The sequence below is a fragment of the Vigna radiata genome, chromosome 10 (assembly GCF_000741045.1).
Source record: "Vigna radiata var. radiata cultivar VC1973A chromosome 10, Vradiata_ver6, whole genome shotgun sequence".
Classification (NCBI taxonomy): Eukaryota; Viridiplantae; Streptophyta; class Magnoliopsida; order Fabales; family Fabaceae; genus Vigna; species Vigna radiata.
The window spans coordinates 11,246,359-11,263,376 of record NC_028360.1 but is presented as its reverse complement, the minus strand read 5'-3'; the positions used below and the strand labels follow the sequence as shown (position 1 = coordinate 11,263,376).

The 17,018-nt window shown below is 32.8% G+C and overlaps 2 protein-coding genes across 2 annotated transcripts; both read left to right on the top strand.

Moving 5' to 3' along the window:
• The first annotated feature begins 289 nt into the window (after window positions 1–289).
• Window positions 290–8,614, top strand: LOC106774543. The gene is made up of 5 exons (XM_022786802.1): window positions 290–400; window positions 7,628–7,766; window positions 7,847–7,957; window positions 8,040–8,133; window positions 8,314–8,614. The coding sequence occupies exons 2-5, from the start codon at window positions 7,677–7,679 to the stop codon at window positions 8,478–8,480; spliced, it is 462 nt and encodes a 153-aa protein (XP_022642523.1). The 5' UTR covers window positions 290–400; window positions 7,628–7,676; the 3' UTR covers window positions 8,481–8,614.
• Window positions 8,615–12,724: 4,110 nt separating this feature from the next.
• Window positions 12,725–16,686, top strand: LOC106775178 (heparan-alpha-glucosaminide N-acetyltransferase). The gene is made up of 13 exons (XM_014662253.2): window positions 12,725–12,905; window positions 13,485–13,622; window positions 13,747–13,828; window positions 14,103–14,179; window positions 14,281–14,393; window positions 14,470–14,587; window positions 14,769–14,885; window positions 14,975–15,066; window positions 15,358–15,424; window positions 15,511–15,592; window positions 15,892–15,983; window positions 16,120–16,263; window positions 16,375–16,686. Exons 1-13 carry the CDS (start codon window positions 12,783–12,785, stop codon window positions 16,519–16,521), a joined length of 1,392 nt encoding a protein of 463 aa, XP_014517739.1. The 5' UTR covers window positions 12,725–12,782; the 3' UTR covers window positions 16,522–16,686.
• The last annotated feature ends 332 nt before the right edge of the window (window positions 16,687–17,018 follow it).

Sequence of the window (17,018 nt, the reverse complement as noted above, 5' to 3'; positions counted from 1 at the left end):
TACTTTTTATTATAATTTGAAATATTTTAATTTGATTATAATTTATAAACGCCCATATATACTAAAATAATTTAGCGTCATTATGACGCCATGTTTATAATATTATTAATATTTAAATTTAGAAAATAGTGGTAAAAGAAAAAAGTTTAGTATATTTTTTAATATTTAAAAGGTGACACTATTTATAATAATTTTTAAATTACTTTATGAGTATATATTAAAGTGCTATAATTATATTTAAAAACAATTTCTATATTAATTTCATCTATTTGAAGTTTCATTAAAAAATAGAAGAATTTGAATTTCTCTCTCCTAAGTACACTTTTCCAAGCCCTGCGAAGCTTCACTCGCTCCATCCCTCGAAGCTTCAGAAGCTTTCTCTCTCGGTAGTTAGTTTCAGGTTTGTCTTCTTTTCTTTTTTCATGTCTATAATCTAGGACTTGTTAACTCAATTAATGTAGGGTTTGATGATTCAATTTGTTTTCCTTGATTTGTGTTTGATTTTATTTCTTTCTAATTTCGCTGATTTGCATTTTATCTCTATAATCTAGAGTTTGTTTGATCGATTTTGACTAAACTATCTTGGATTTGCATTTATTTTTGTTTGATTTCAACATATGTCAAAAATGTAAAATATAATGTATGTATGTGGCAGTGTTGCACTCGGTAAACATTGTTTTTCATCATCTTCTCCCCATATTTTCCCTACTGGTAGACATTACGCTGAACATTAATCAGACTCCTTGTTTGAAATGCATATCTGTGCTGCATAACCGCCTTTCAACTTTCGTTATGAGCTGATATCTCCTTTATTTGAGTTATTAAAACCTCATGAACGATGGAATTATAAGCAATTTCAAAATTAGACTAAATAGTTAGTAATGATGTAGATGAAGTAGAGAGCATCGCTTGGTATTTCTCCATATATTGAAAAGTAATTACAGATCAGCTAGCACTAGCTAGAAAGCTATATGTCAAATGAGTGATGGGTTGTTTGCACACACACTGGAAAATGCTGATGGCATGTGTGCATTTTTAGATGGAAAAAATTAGGGTAGCATGCTAGGGAAGATTTAATCAGACTGCACGGTACATGTATATAACTACGTTCGAGATGATTGACGATGTTAGCTTGTTAGGATTCCTCCCTGCTAAGGGATATGTATAGATGAGGGAGACTAGCATGTATGTATGCATATTGAGTAATAAGACAAGGCTGCAGGGTTGACAATTTGAACCTTTGTTCATGTGTGTCCTTCGATTTGTTATGTTGATAACTAGTAACGTTGGCAGCACCACTGGATAAATTTTTTGATAAAAAGAAGCCAAATGTGTAATCCACTCACGACTGTTTGTTGGAAACAGCCAAATGAGGCAGCCTCAAATAGGCGTTCTTAGTTAAAATGGTTAAAGAAATTGTTACAGGTCTTGTTATTTAGCAGAGGTAAGATATTAATAGAAGAATCATATGTTAGTAAATTTTAAATTTGTCAATTAGTTTTGGGTGAGAGAATCATATTAAATAAATTTAGTATTTGTTGTCACTTGGAAAATTGGCAATAGTGAATCTGAACATTGACAACCAGAAGTTGAGATTTTCTTCAGTTAGCTTAAGAATCTTGGGTCACTATCCCTCCATTCTGTCATTGCAATTCTTTTCTTTACCAGCTAAGCTAGTCACTATTTTCTGTCAATCATAAAACAAAAGACCAAAAACCTAATGGTATATATAAAATACCTTTTAGAATTGGATGTTGTGCTGTCATGCTATGCAATGAATTGATTAGCTCTGTTGCATGGATTTGATCGATAATATTCTGTCCATTCAAACTCTAACACAGGTTTTTTCTTTTCTGAAAATAATTTCTTATTGACAACATTCCAATCAGATCACTGTCTTTAATTAAACTTATAAAGATATGCCTAATTAATTGGATCATAATTATCACTATCCTAATTGATAAAATAAAAAATAAGGAAAATTTCTAATTAATATAATCCTAAATAATCCGAATAAAAAAATAATACCAAGGATCCAAAATCGTGAATTCTGATTTGCAGATCTTGTCAAGATAGGGAAATAGTGAGAAACAAAATAAATTAAAAACAGTTCAATATTTAAATAAGAGATATGGTAATCCTAGTTGACAGTTCAAATGAATTTGGTATCAAAGTTTTATGTGAAAAAATATTTTATGTAAGGCACCAAGGATATTCGATGTTTACCTGCATTACCTGATATAGATGATGCATCCCAATTGTTTATTATATAATTGTTCTCTTATTTTTGTTTGTTAGTAGGATATTAAGTTTTTTGTTAGAAGCTGTCAGAAGATTCCAGAGTATATAACCCACAGGTCCAAGGATCAGAACCTGGACTTGATATCAACTAGAAAATGATTAATCTGAATGAGAGAAGTTTTATTCAATTGATTGATTTGAAACAACACTCCAGCCTCTATATATAGAGAATTCTAACCCTAAAGTATTGGTTACAAAGAGATATCTAGAATCTTATGAGAGCTTCTAACACGTTTAATATCCTACTAACAACAATAATTTTTCTAATTACTCACATACCACTTTTCACCAATGTAGTAAAGAACATGCTTCTTGGTATTCGACTCCAGCTACTTTTTGGGTTTTGCCTCAGATGTTGGAATCTGTTCTGACAAAGTAGCAAGTATCTTACATTAAAACTTGAAACAACTCAAATTTAATTTTTTATTTTTTTTGATCCAGCTTGCATTCCATAGACATGGTCTCTTTTGCAAAGGTTAAAATTGGAATGGATGATGTATGACAATTTATTTCATATCTTTAAACATATGGGATCAGTAGGTATATAGTAATTAAATCTATGGGTTGGCTTTCCTCTCTGGCTCTGGAATGATGTGACTTAGCCAAATCATATAATGTGCTCCATGTGGGAACAGACATTGTTTCCAAAGCTTGCTCTCACTGTAAGACTCAAGCTTTGGTTGATCTTGATGGACCTCATGTTGAAGTGCATTTCCCTGATGATATACCAGGAGATTGGTTGTTTCCTGACCAGAACTGCAACATTTTAGTTTCTCCAGAGTAGGGAAAGACAGTGGCCTATTTTAATATATAAGTTTATTCTAGTCCTGTGTCATTGTCTTTTATTAAGTAGCACCATTGTTCCCCATGGTTCAACCAACGAAAAAAAAGTAAGGCAGGTGCGTATGCTTTGGAGTCCTTGATAACACCCCAAGTTTTGAAGAGGGAACTTCGTTTTGGGGAAGAGTATGCCTGAACCTGTAAGCTAATTAGATTGGATTGGATTTTCTCTTGTAACAGCTTGTTTTTTAATTTTAAATATGCAACTGATCTGGTGTGACTTTTGAAAAAGGAGTTAGTTGTGCTTAGTTAGAGATGCATCACTAAGTGTATCCAACCTTGAGTGGTAGATAGGTAGTGTTTGGTAGACATTTTAGAACAGGATGAAACTTGTTGGAAATTCCATATGGATTAAAGATATGATCAAATTATACTTTAGAAGTGAGTGCAAGCTTTGTCTTACAAAACTAATTTTGTAAGGTTGAATTACACTTGAAGTTTACTTTCTAAGATGATATAAAAATTTGTCTTAGCAATGGATGTTGAGCCTATCATGGCACCTACTATTGAGTAGCTTTGGACCACTCACAAATATTCATTCCCACACTTGAGATGTCCACTCTTCAGCGTGAAGGAGTCTATTGAAGATCTCACATTGATTAGAGATATGAAAAAATATATTATATAAGTGGGTGCAACGTCATCTTATAAAACCAGTTTTATAAGGTTGAGTTAAACTTAAAGTTCACTATTTAAGAGGACTTAACAATAATTTTATTCCAACCAAGGAAAAGGAAGTAAAACTTGATATTCCATTACATTTTATTCATGCCCCAGGCCATGGGGTGCCTCAAATTTTGTTGCACCTTTGTGTCCATGCTTCTTAAGCTTTACTATGTTTAAGCTCTGTACAATTTTAGCTTTTTAATGGATTTCATTTTAGCTTCAAGTTATTGCTCTGAATTTTATGGTTGCTTCTACTTGGTGCTTTTCTTTATTTATCTTGCTTGGACAACGTTATTTTTTATGATGCAATATTTTTAAAAGAATAAATTGAATAGCTGTCATCAGGTAATTAGTAAAGTTCAAAATGGATGAGAGATATTCATGAAAATTTTGTAGTATGATTCGTTTATGCTATTAGCCTCTGACATTTACATTGACAACTTACGGTTTATTTTGAGGGTTCCTGCAAACTATAGGTTTTCACTTACGCACACTACTTTAGTGTCTGAAAAAGCTATCTTACACAAGGATTTCTTCTTCTAAGGACTTTTCCAGAAGAAGACTATACTAGAGGATTTCTCCTTGTAAGGACTTCCCCCCTTCAAAACAAGTAAACAACAAATTGAGAACTTAACTTCCCACAAGAAGTCGGTGAAACCATATATGTAACACTGTAACTGACACATCTAAAGAATAACTGCCTAATAAAGAATTAACACAACATAACTATAGGATGCAGAATTATAGCTGCCTACTACAGAACTTGGCCTATCAGAATGGAATCTGATATAGCTTGTGAATGGAATGTTGTGGCAAGCCTTGTCACTCCACTTCTTTCTGACCAATTCCATCTTGTCAGTGAATTTGCTGATTGTGTTACAGCCAGGAAATGGATGTAGTTGAAGTCGACACAATTTCCCTCTTCCTAGGCCCTTTTACTCTTGGAATTTTACCAATGTCTTCTAACATCAAATACACACAATGTGTGGTACTACTATCCAGAAGAAAAATTTCCTCTTTTGTAAATATTTACCTGACACTAACTTAAATTAACATAATGAGTAATAAAGTAATAAAAAATTTAACTATTATAAATGTTTACCCGCCAAAACATTGTTGATACTGTTGTGGTTCGCAAGTTCAACAAAATTTTGTCCGCTAATCTCTTCAACAAATAAATCCAAGAGTTCAAACATCTTCAACCGTGTGTTCTTGTACCCGAAACTATCAACCACCTTATAATTATCATTCGACTTTGATCAATGTCCTATTCTTTTAATTCCTACATACATTATATAGGGCATCTATGGTGAGTTTTCTCTTTCTCATGTGTCTTGAGCATTTCTTTTGTAAACAATAATTCTTTTTTAGTGAAGGAACCCTCCTTAGTAGTCAAGAGTTTTAGGGATTAAGGTGAAACAGGGCAAGTTGTTTTCAATTTTGACCATGCATGGCATGATACCTTGGAGTGATTATTATAGGAAGGAAATCCCTTTCAACATTGTGCTCTCTAAATACTTCAAGATGGTGATTGAATGTATTGGAAATTATAGTCTATGCTTGAGTCCTCTAGAGATACCATGAGCGAGGGTTCCTGAATAATCAATCCTGGATCTCATTGCTCAAGACAATGTATGAAGTTATGTTCAAAGTTTTAGTGCACACAATGTCAAAAGGAATCCCATTCCCATAGAAGGAATAGACAATGTATTGATAATTTTAGCCGTTGTAACAGTGTGTTTGTTCAGTACCTTTTAAGCATATGTATGTAAATCCATATCACCTTTCATAGCATTTCTTTTGGCAGCAGGAAGCAAGGATAAAACCTGCTGCCATAGGTCTTCTTCTTGCCCTTATTTTGTAAATTTCATCTAATGCTTTTGCGTCATTATGGTCATCTTCTTTCAATCAGAAATGGCATCATTACAACTTCTTTTTCACATGAGCTTCCGTGATTCTAAGCTTGATCACAGATGGTACTATTTGGCAAGCACCAACACTCCTTCACCCTCATTAATGTCTCTTGACTCTCTTTATTCCGTTGGCTGTAGTCCTCAAACCAAAATCACACGTGACAGCCATTTTATTGTGAATGATCCTCAAGGAATTTCATTCCCAAGTCATATTAAGATTGTCTCCCACAGGCTTGACTAATACTGGATCATTTGAAGAAGCAACGTTTTCATGGATGGGTTGTTCACTTGTTCGTTAAGATGATGCCATGGTGGAAAGAAAATAGAGATAAGAGCCAATTGTATGAGAAACTAAGAATAATAGTCATGAACCAAGAAGAAAAGGGAATGCGATCTTGACATTCTTGTAAAATAGAGGGAATTGAAGTGGGAAGAAAGAAGCATTACTAAGAGAAGTTTTATAAAACCCTTATGAATGGAAAATGTAATCATTACCAGTTATCAAGGGGCATAATCAAAAAAGGCATAATAGATAACGAAGATTGAAAAAGGATAGAAACCTACAATGATTCCTACGGGAGGACCTTTATAGGTGGTCCACCATGCAACACAATTATCGGTGTTGTTCTCTGCTGTGCGTCGTAACTAGAGATTTTTTTGACAGTGTGTCATCTTATTCTCGCTTCTCCCCTCTTCATTCTTTAATCTCTTCCTCTTTGCCAAAGCATCCCTGGGAGCTTGCTGTAAGATCCCGGTTATAGACGGCATTGAATAGTTGGATTGTATGGGAAGCTTGTATGTTTATAGGGAAGCTTTTATGTTCATAGTAAATTAATAAATGTACCATGTTCTTTTGAAATTTTAACTTTGTCTTTACAAAAATATCCGACTTTGATGCGCGAAAGTGACTCCCGGAATTGGGACGTTACACTTGTTACCCTCTCTTCCCTCCTACATTCCTAGTTAAACTAGCAACCACCTTTTCTACATTTGCTCATCCTGAAAAACTTTGTTGTCATTGTTGTTCATTAATTTTCATAACACAAGACATAAAACTTAATTGGAACAAAATTCCAAGTTATTAAAGATCATTGGTAGTGACACGTTTGGGTAGACAAATAGGCATGAAGAAGGGACCATGACTTGATAATCATGTTGGCAGATCTTTTCTTTCAATCTAGAGATGCAAGGGTCCATTCTGAAAACTATTTTCTTTTTAGGAATTGTTAGTGATCCAACTGTGAAGATGTAGCGAGAGTTAGGGGAGAAGAAGGGGAATGAGAGGGGGATAAAGCGGAAAAAATGGCATCATCGTTGAAAATTGCATCTATTGATGGCCCATGGTGTCAATCAAGAAAGGAATTTTTTATAGGGAGGGATTGTGCACCTTGTATGAATCTACGGGCTCTTAATTGTGGAGCATGGTCCTCCTTAGAATCCATCTGAAACTAAATACATTTGGGAAACACAATAGCAATATGAATATTTGACGTTTTAATACTTTCTTCCCTAGCTTTTTCATTAAAGTCAGCTTCACTTGTATGTTCTTTTATCCTTTGAAATACACCTCTTTATCTGATGGGGGGGTGCAGTTCATAAAGAGTCTGTTGCAATATTAAATTCAACCAAGTTTGAAATGGTTCAATGTATACTAAAATACTAATCCTCTGCAGGTGTGAGTTGAAGATCTTGGTGTTTCATTGTCAATCCCTTGCATTTGCATGTGAAATATGCTTATTCTGCTTTGCATTCTGCTTATCATCGTGAATGGCCCAACTCTTTGCTTTGGGAATAAGTGAGTGTATAAAAATCCTTAATCATAATTCACCTTAATTGTTTGGTCTCCTCATATCAGAATTATCCTTTTTATAAACTTAGTTATAGTGCTCAACTGTTTGCTGTGGTAGCGTTGAGGACAAAATTTTGGAAGTTGGAGAAGAGCTGTGGAGAGAAACTATGCCATTGCAAGGTGGCTCTTGCTTTTATCAATTACAGGGCCTGAAACCTCACACGTGGTATGAAGTGAAGATATCATATCCGGCTTCTGTATGTATATTATGTCTTTCTTCAGTTCTTTGCAGAGGATCTTTCCTCTGAAAACTGACACACTAAATAAAAAACACCAGATACCCGCTAGCTTTTCCATACAACTGAAGAGAAACAAGTCGGATGTGATGCTGAAGAATAACAGGAGATTGCTTAACACTGAAAAGCTAATTTTTAAGAACAACAATCAGGTCCAATATTAGTATCAAACCCTGTACTGCTAAGTTTCTGAAAAGTTTATACATGCATAAGTTATTGATTGACTTTATTCAGGAGGAATTCCAGCTAGTATTAGTAACTGTTGAGCCAGAAGGGTTTCCTGCAAAACAGCATGTGCCGGAGAGGCAATTTATTATCTACAATATAGGTAACTTTTTTGCATAGTATATTAATACTTAATCTGATTGTGACTTGCTATGCTTCATTACAAGCTTTTTCCCGAAAGTTTATCTGATATTTTTTAGATTATTGGAGCAGACTCCACTCCAGTATTACGATCACTTCCATTATTTGCTAAATTCTGTATTCTTTTTTGTTGATGCGGCAGTATGTGATGAACTATTATTTGGCTTACCCCACCAAGCATGGTGGGTGGTGGCACTGGCTGTACTTGGTCTTGGCATTGCATTCATCGTGCCTTCTTTTCTTCCATTGTATTTGTTACCAAAGAACCAAGTCCCAATGGCAAACGATCATGTCTCCAAAACTTCTTGATCTGCATACTCTTTTTTTGCTTTGACAATAGAATTTTGAAAGCCACCTTTGGCTGCAAATTTTCCATGTTTTCTAAATCATGATCCATCTGCCATCATTTTTTATGTCTAAATGCAAGAGAACTTTGGAATTTATTGCCTCCACTACATTTTGCGTGTGTGATGAACATAGCTTTCATTTAGACTGTTCTCTTAATTGATGTTTGGGTTGTTAGCATTGCACGTTTGCAGATAAACTTGCTTTGCTAAGCAGATAGGGGCATAAAATAAGTTTCCATTTACTTATCAACTATTCTAAACAGACATAATCACAACAAAATGATTTTTTTACGGAAATTAACAGTATTCGGGCTAGAACCCTTCTTAGCTGTGGCATCTGGAATTCTGGATGCAATTTTGAGCTGCATCATCATCAGTCTGTAGGACATCATCTGGAATTCTAAATTAACAGTCCTTATTTACTTATAAATGTAATACAGTAGATTATGACCCTGTAGGACATTATCTGGCTGGTATATGATTTGATTAACTATACCAATATACTTAAGGAAAAAGAGTGTTCTAATTTGATCAGGGATGACACAATGGATGAGTTTGATCCGTTTTGGTCCATTACATCGTTGATACGCCAAAAATGAGGTGGACTAGATAGTAAAACGTGAAGGGGGTTCTTCCTGCACCCCAAAGATTTTTTATAATACCCATTTAATCGTCAAAGAAAAGTCAAAAACCTAAAATCCTAAATTGAACACCTTCTCTGCAATTTGGAAAGGCGGCGCTAGCACACCCAAAGATCTGATCTGATTTGTTATTATGAAGAGAGTAAAATGAAAAAAGAAAAAGAAAAAAGTTTGGAGGTGCAGAAGAAAAATATGAAGTGCAGGAAGAAGCGCCCAAACTGGGAAGGTGGGTTTGTTCACCAATTATTTTTTTCAGTTATTTTTTAAATTTGTTTTTGTGACTATATACAAATATTAAATGCATGTTTAATTATATATACTTTTTAAACTGCATTAGTTAATTTTTTTAAATAAATATATTAAAATAAGGATCACATTTATACATTAAATTATTTTATAATGATTAATAATTAAAACTTAAACTTGGAAAGAGTTAATTATTTAAGTTATATATTACTTATTTACATTCTTAAAGAATATAATATAAAATAATTAATCTTTTAATTTTTAATTTAAAAAAAATGGATCATGTTAACCTATCGACATTTTTTTAACTTGTCAATTTAATATATTAGGTGAGTCGGATCAAAGCGAACAAATAAACTAAAAATTTTAACTTGATCCTTTAAATTTTGGAAAGTATGTTAAATTTGATATGTGTATACAATATGATATATACATGTAAGACATGAAAATTTAATCAAGTCAGGTGAAAAGTTAATCCCTTTTTGTTTTCTTTTTCACCATTCGTGACATTATAACATAATTTTAGATCATTTCTTTTTTCAATTATTTACTGCAGTTTAATTTTTGAGGATATTTTCCGATTTTCAATTAAGATCACCTTGCATATACATTATATGCAAAAAATCCATCATCTTCTCCCTTGTTTCTCATATTTTTCACATTCCTTTCAATCATTTTACTAATGCATCTTACCTTTCTTCTCTATCGTTTGCATTACAAGTTCGTTATTTAAAATTTATAGTCATAAAGTCAAACATAAATTATTAAACATGCTTTCAAGTACTATACAAGCATAAAAATAGGCTTAACAACTACTATAGAATGTAATCACTTATAAATTACATAATTACATGTTAAACATGGAATTATAATATCATATTTTCACCACAATTTTAATTGGTTGTACTAAAACAAATTCAATCTAATGTAATAATCCACCTGAAAAATTTATTTGGATTATACTAATTTTCAAGACTGGGGTATCAACCACCAGTCATCTCTCCAAAATCTAATTATATATATCATCTTTATTCTACATGTTTCAACACTCAATCTAAAACTAAAAACAATTTTTACATAATTTATAAATACTAGACATCATAGGATTTGAAACAATTATGTTAGCACCAGATTTTGTCAACCAAACATGTATAATATGCAAACCATACTTTAGTCATGAGTCATATTCACACAATTCTATACATAGGTAAGCTTTCCTACTTCCACTCCAGCAAGTTGAGATCTATGAAGCTCTCTTTAAAGCGGGTGGAATCATTGGCGATGGGCAACCTGTGATTGACCGGACCAAAGAAACGTGAACAACAACTTAAGGAGGTGATTGGTGAACTCGACTACAGTGACTAGCGAACTCCATATGGATGGTTTGGTGACCGAAAATGATGAACGAGAGAAGAAAGAATGCAGGGAAGAGAAATTAGGGATCATGATTGCAGAGAGAACATGAAAAAAAATGGATTTAAGAGTTAAGGATCGTGAGTGAAGATTGTAGAGGAACGTAAATGATGAACGAGAGAAGAGAGGATGCAGGGAAGAGAAATTAGGGATCATGATTACAAAAGGAACGTATAAAAAAAAATAGATTTAGGAGTTAGAGACTTTGAGTGAAGATTATAAAGGAAAAATGAAAAAACTGGATTTAGGAGATATTATGACAGATTTTTCAAAATCAGTCGTAATATATTTTCAACTTCAAATTTGTTACTATGTCATGTATTATGACAGGTGCTCACTTAATAATCATAAAAAAAAAGTATATTATGACTTGTCTTCATATACCTGTATTTGTCATATATATTTTAAATTTATTTTCAATTTTGCATCCATGTTGAATATTATGTTTAATCTATTATGTCATAATAAGTCATACGCTTTATTACGAAAATGTCACGACCAATCTATTATGACAAATGGTTTTCACTTGTCATAATAGATCATCATAAAATCTTATTTTTTTCATTGGTAAATGAGCTTATAAATTGATATCACTTTCTATTATCTATGTATATATGAAAAATATAGTTTTTTAATAATGTGCATTATATAATTAATTCAAATTAGTATAAATGATATATCCATTCTAATAATGTTTTGTGAAAATAAAGATAAGTGATCAATGTTATATGCTTAATATTTTCAGTTGCATATGTATTTATTTTTGTTCAAGTACTTTTTTTTTGTAGAGAAATTCCTCGAAATCTAAGCTTCCTTGAATTGACTTATGGATATTATGCCACCACTACATGGTGTACTCTTTTTTTTTTCAGCTTTTGTCTGATAACTTTGTTTTAATTATTCGACGAAATTTTTAATTAAAGTGATGTTTTAAGAAATACATAATTTATAAGAAAACTAAAATTATCATTTTAACATAAGATACTATATATTTTAAATTTGAAACCATTGCAATATTTTTGCATAAATATAATAATAAGTTGATTCCAACAAACTAATAATATATCCTTCTATTTGTAAGGTATTTCTTAAAATTGATATACGTAAATTTTAAGAAATTATTAACTAATATTAAATTTCATCATAGCTTGAATAAATATTTGTTTTCAATCATTCCGTATTTCAAGTAATTAGTAAAGAAAAAAATCAAATTAATTCTCTAAGCAATAATTAAATGTAAAAAGTATAATATTTTGTACATGTTGGTGGAAAATACATTATTATAATCATATTACGTTTGATTTAACTAAATGTGAAATTTAGATTTTCTGTGAGATTTCTTTTTGTCCTGTTTTATAGTTTCAAAATACCTTCATGTTTTAAAACATATTAAAAAAAATTAGTATATCAACATTACTTTTAATGTTGACCGTAAGAAAAAAAAAAAAGAAAAAAATACTAAGAGAAGAGTCTGAACTCTTAAATGTGTTTGCACAGCTTATCACTGTAAAGCACGTGGATAAGATTCCCGTGGCACATGTTTGTATTTCACACGTTTGGACATTAAGCCTTAGGTGGATGTAATCCAAATAATAGCAATAATTTATTATTATAATATGAATAAATCTTTTTGTCTTTTCGGTCACATGATATGATTCATATTCTTATTGATTAATATTTAAAAATCACGAAGATATGCACAAAGCAGTAGATTGTTTTCTTAATCAATATGTTAATTAATATGAAGAAAAGATATTTTTGAGACAAACATTTTCATGATACAATATAAGTGTTATTTTTTCATTAATTTATTTTTTATTTTAAATCTAATAAAAATACACGTGTTACATTAAAATATTATAATCATTATCCAATTAATATTATTATAGTAATTATTCTGCACTAGAATCAGAATTTACCAGAGACTAAAGAGAGAAACTTGAGTAAAGCAATTCAGAAACAGCATGGCCGAAATGAAAGGTGAACACAGCCTCAATGTTTCCGAAGTGCTTCCTGTTTCAGACACAAAGCTGCCTAAACCAAAGCGTGTCGCGTCGCTTGACATCTTTCGCGGTCTCACTGTTGCGGTGCTTCTCTCTTCTTTCTTAATTTAGCAGTTCAACTCTGTTTTTAGTACTGTTACAGAGATTGCTATCAAGGTTATAAACTGTTTATAACTGAAAGCCTATGAATATTGCTATAAAGATCAAAATAATATGAATAATGCTATGGGATTACAGTATATTATACAGAACCGTTATTGCTCACTGGTCCAATTACTTACTTGGTTATTTATTTATTTATTTTTTTTTTATTTTTTTTTTCATTTATGTTGTTAGACATACATAGGTAGATTATGTAGTGTGGGTTTAGAAATTCAAGCATGAGTTAAAAGTTCTATGTTAAATAAAAATGACAAAATTGAATGTATACAGGAAAAACAAAATCTATGTGAGAAAGTTGAATAGTATTTAAGAAAAACAAGACCATATACATTAAATGTAGGAGTTTCATGTTGGAAGTAGTATATTTGAGCTGTTTTTCTTTCGTTCAGTGTTATCAAGTATCACTTTGAAACCAACCAAAAGAATGTCATTTTGCTTATTTTTTAGGCTTGTATATCCTTATGGTTTCGCTTTAACATGTTCTTAATGTATGTGATGTAGTTAATGATCTTGGTTGATGATGCCGGAGGGAAATGGCAAATGATTGGCCATGCGCCATGGAATGGCTGCAACCTTGCTGATTTTGTCATGCCCTTCTTTTTGTTCATTGTGGGAATGGCAATTCCTCTGGCTCTCAAGGTTAGCTGCGAATGAGAAAATAGGTGGCTGTGAATGCTTCAATCGTTAGTTTCTATGTTCCTTTTGTTTCTTCTTTTCGATTCAAACCAGCCCTAAATTTCTTGATGCTTCCATTTATCTACAGAGAATACCAAATAGACTTGTAGCTGTAAAAAAGGTTCTGGTTAGAACACTCAAACTCCTCTTCTGGGGATTGCTCTTGCAAGGTTAGTTTTTCTCATACATTTTCTTTTGCCCTCTTTTTTCAGCATAACTAAAGAATTCCCCTGTTCAAGAGGGGGTGAGAAAAGGAATCAAGAACTTCTTGTTTGATTTTACATACACTATTACTCCCTGCTGAAATATACTCGGTCTTGTGAAAGTTATTCTTCTATGATGTGCAATAATAATTGATTCTAGATTTCATTTAAGCAAATCTAATTCTGGTAACAGTCTAAGACATGCCTTGTTTTGATATGATGGATGACCTGAATGATGAAGGTGGTTTCTCTCATGCTCCGGACAATCTAACATATGGTGTTGACATGAAACATATAAGATGGTGTGGCATACTTCAGGTGATTTCTATAATTTTTTCCAGCTCATTTTCTATTAGAGTATATTTTAGCTGATAAGTCCGAACACAAAAGGAATAATACTTGTTTTTGAACCATTATAGAGAATTGCTCTGGCATATTTGGTTGTGGCACTTGTGGAGATATTTTCAAGAAGTGCACAAGATAGAGATCCACCCACCCAACTCTCAATATTCAAGTTGTACTATTGGCATTGGTTAGTCCGTGAAAGTATGCTTCTGGTTAATGGCTAATGTTATATGTTTTTGAACATTTATTTGTTAAAATTTCAGGCTAGTGGGGGCTTGCGTACTTGCTGTTTACTTGGCTTTACTTTATGGAGTGTATGTTCCAGACTGGAAATTCACTGTCCATAATCCAGACAGCATATACAATGGAACAACTTTAACTGTAAGCTTCCCGTTGGTTGTCTCTGATACTCTCTGTACACTCATGAAGTGGGAACACAAATCAAACACTATTGATACTCTCTCTGTGCACAAAATACATGAACTGGCTAGTATAGTTGCTGCATACCGTTTTTCTAAATTTTTGTCTACTCTGGCTAATTTGTTTTCTCTGTCAATTTTAGGTGACCTGTGGTGTCAGGGGAAAACTCGATCCCCCTTGTAATGTTGTGGGATATATTGACCGAGAGGTGCTTGGAATTAGCCACATGTATAAGCGTCCAGCGTGGAGAAGATCTGACGTGTGTTGCTATTTTCTACTCTAAATTTGAAAGACTTGCTCTATGGCTGTAGGAATTTTCACACACTGATTGCCTTCTGAGTGTTGCAGGCTTGCACAGAGAATTCCCCATATGAAGGACCTTTTAAAAGAAGTGCACCTTCATGGTGTTATGCTCCTTTTGAGCCAGAAGGAATTTTAAGGTCTGTATACGGTCTCCAAATCCTTAGTCTATGTTTGAATAGCTGAACTCATAAACATGCTATTAGCAGATTTCAATCGGTTCTTGACCACGTTGGCTTTGTTTTATTTGAAATAGATGATATTATTGTATGTGATTAAATAATTGAAAATGTCACCTTCATTGTTAGTAAGAAAGAGTTGATGACTTCCATGTTCACTTTATTTTTTCTCATAATTTTGAAATTCTCAGTGACCCTTTTGAGGACTGTGTAAGATTATATATGAATTCAACTATGTATGTGTAACTGCAGCTCAATATCTTCTATTCTCTCCACAATTATTGGATTGCATTTTGGACATGTACTCGTACACTTGCAGGTGAAGCCTTTTCCCTCGAAGTAAACAGTGCTTGAAAATTACAATCCTTTAACGTATGTTTACTCCTTCACTTTTTGTGACTTTAGGATCACTCTTCTAGGTTGAAGCACTGGCTTCTCCTTGGCTTAGCACTCCTTGCTTTTGGACTTATTCTTCACTTCACTCATGGTGTGAACTCTTAACTCAGTGTTGACTAAAACTTACCATGTAACTATTGTTGGAAGTTTGACGTCGATTAGAGATAAGATCAAATTATAATATATATAAGTGGATGCAAATTTCATCTTAAAAATCGGTTTTGTGGGGTTGAGTTAAGCTTAAAAATCACTTTCTAATATGGTATCAGAGTTATGATTAGAACCTATCCTAACAAGATCTATATGACATTTTGTTCTCCCACTATTGGGCTGCTATCTAACCACCGCTTAAAAACCACTTTCTAACATCGTTTATTCCATTTGTTGCAGCCATTCCTTTGAATAAACAGTTGTACACCCTAAGCTATGTTTGTGTAACATCTGGAGCAGCAGCATTAGTTTTTTCAGCCTTCTACATTGTGGTATTTTTTTCGTAATACTAGAAATTCTGCCTTTCTTCTGTCAAGGCTTTCTTGTTTTTTTTTTTTTTTTCAGTGCAGGTGTGCCTCTGTGATTAATGTTCCACATTTTTCATCTGAAACGGATTTAGAATTGCAGGTTGATATTTGGGGTTTGACATTGTTGTTCTTGCCTTTGAAATGGATTGGTATGAATGCCATGCTTGTTTATGTCATGGCAGCTGAAGGCATCTTCGCAGGATTCATTAATGGGTGGTATTATGATGACCCTCATAATACACTCGTAAATTCATCTCCTCATACTCTCTATTAGTTAAACCTCCATTTATTTTTTAGTTTCTGTAATTTTCTTTCTTATATTCGAATTTTGACGAGGTTGTTACTTTTTCGACAGACTTATTGGATACAAAAACATGTCTTCATTAACGTTTGGCATTCGAAGAGAGTAGGAATCCTGTTGTATGTTATCTTTGCGGAGATCCTATTCTGGGCCATTGTTGCAGGCATTTTGCACCGATTGGGCATATATTGGAAGCTTTGAATTTCTTTTTTGTTTGTTTTTTCTCAAAATCTGTTGCTTTGTAATTGTTGTATATTGAATTTGGTGATTGACTGAAGAGCCATTTCACTGGCAAACTTGTTTGTTGCTACCATTGATACAATAATGTCACTAAAAATTGTATATGACAAAACTATTGAGATAAAACTCAAGTGCAGTGACTTATCTTATAATCTCCCAATCGAAATTATACTCTAACTTCAATAACAACCTTAATCTCTATAACACGAATCACGAAAATAAAACTCCGACTCAAATTGATGTCATTGTATGAACTTTAAAGTTGTTTGGATTAGGTAAGGTGATTTCCTTTAGAATTAGAAGTTTTGTGATTTTTCTTGTTGGTGACTTAGTTTTTTTTAAACAGAATCATCAATTTATCCCAAGAAATTATGGGTTAATTTGATCTTTGACACTGACAAAATAGAAAAATAGTCGTTAATGCTGTAACCATAAATCAAGTTAGTCATCGTGTTAGT

Bases quoted from the DNA above. Each gene is read 5' to 3' on its own strand.
- LOC106774543 (XM_022786802.1), top strand. From the start codon at position 7,677: ATGCCATTGCAAGGTGGCTCTTGCTTTTATCAATTACAGGGCCTGAAA. The intron at 7,958-8,039 runs GTCCAATATTAG...GACTTTATTCAG, and splicing joins TTTTTAAGAACAACAATCAG to GAGGAATTCCAGCTAGTATT. The intron at 8,134-8,313 runs GTAACTTTTTTG...TTGATGCGGCAG, and splicing joins ATTTATTATCTACAATATAG to TATGTGATGAACTATTATTT.
- LOC106775178 (XM_014662253.2), top strand. From the start codon at position 12,783: ATGGCCGAAATGAAAGGTGAACACAGCCTCAATGTTTCCGAAGTGCTT. The intron at 15,984-16,119 runs GTATTTTTTTCG...TTAGAATTGCAG, and splicing joins TTTCAGCCTTCTACATTGTG to GTTGATATTTGGGGTTTGAC. The intron at 16,264-16,374 runs GTAAATTCATCT...CTTTTTCGACAG, and splicing joins ATGACCCTCATAATACACTC to ACTTATTGGATACAAAAACA.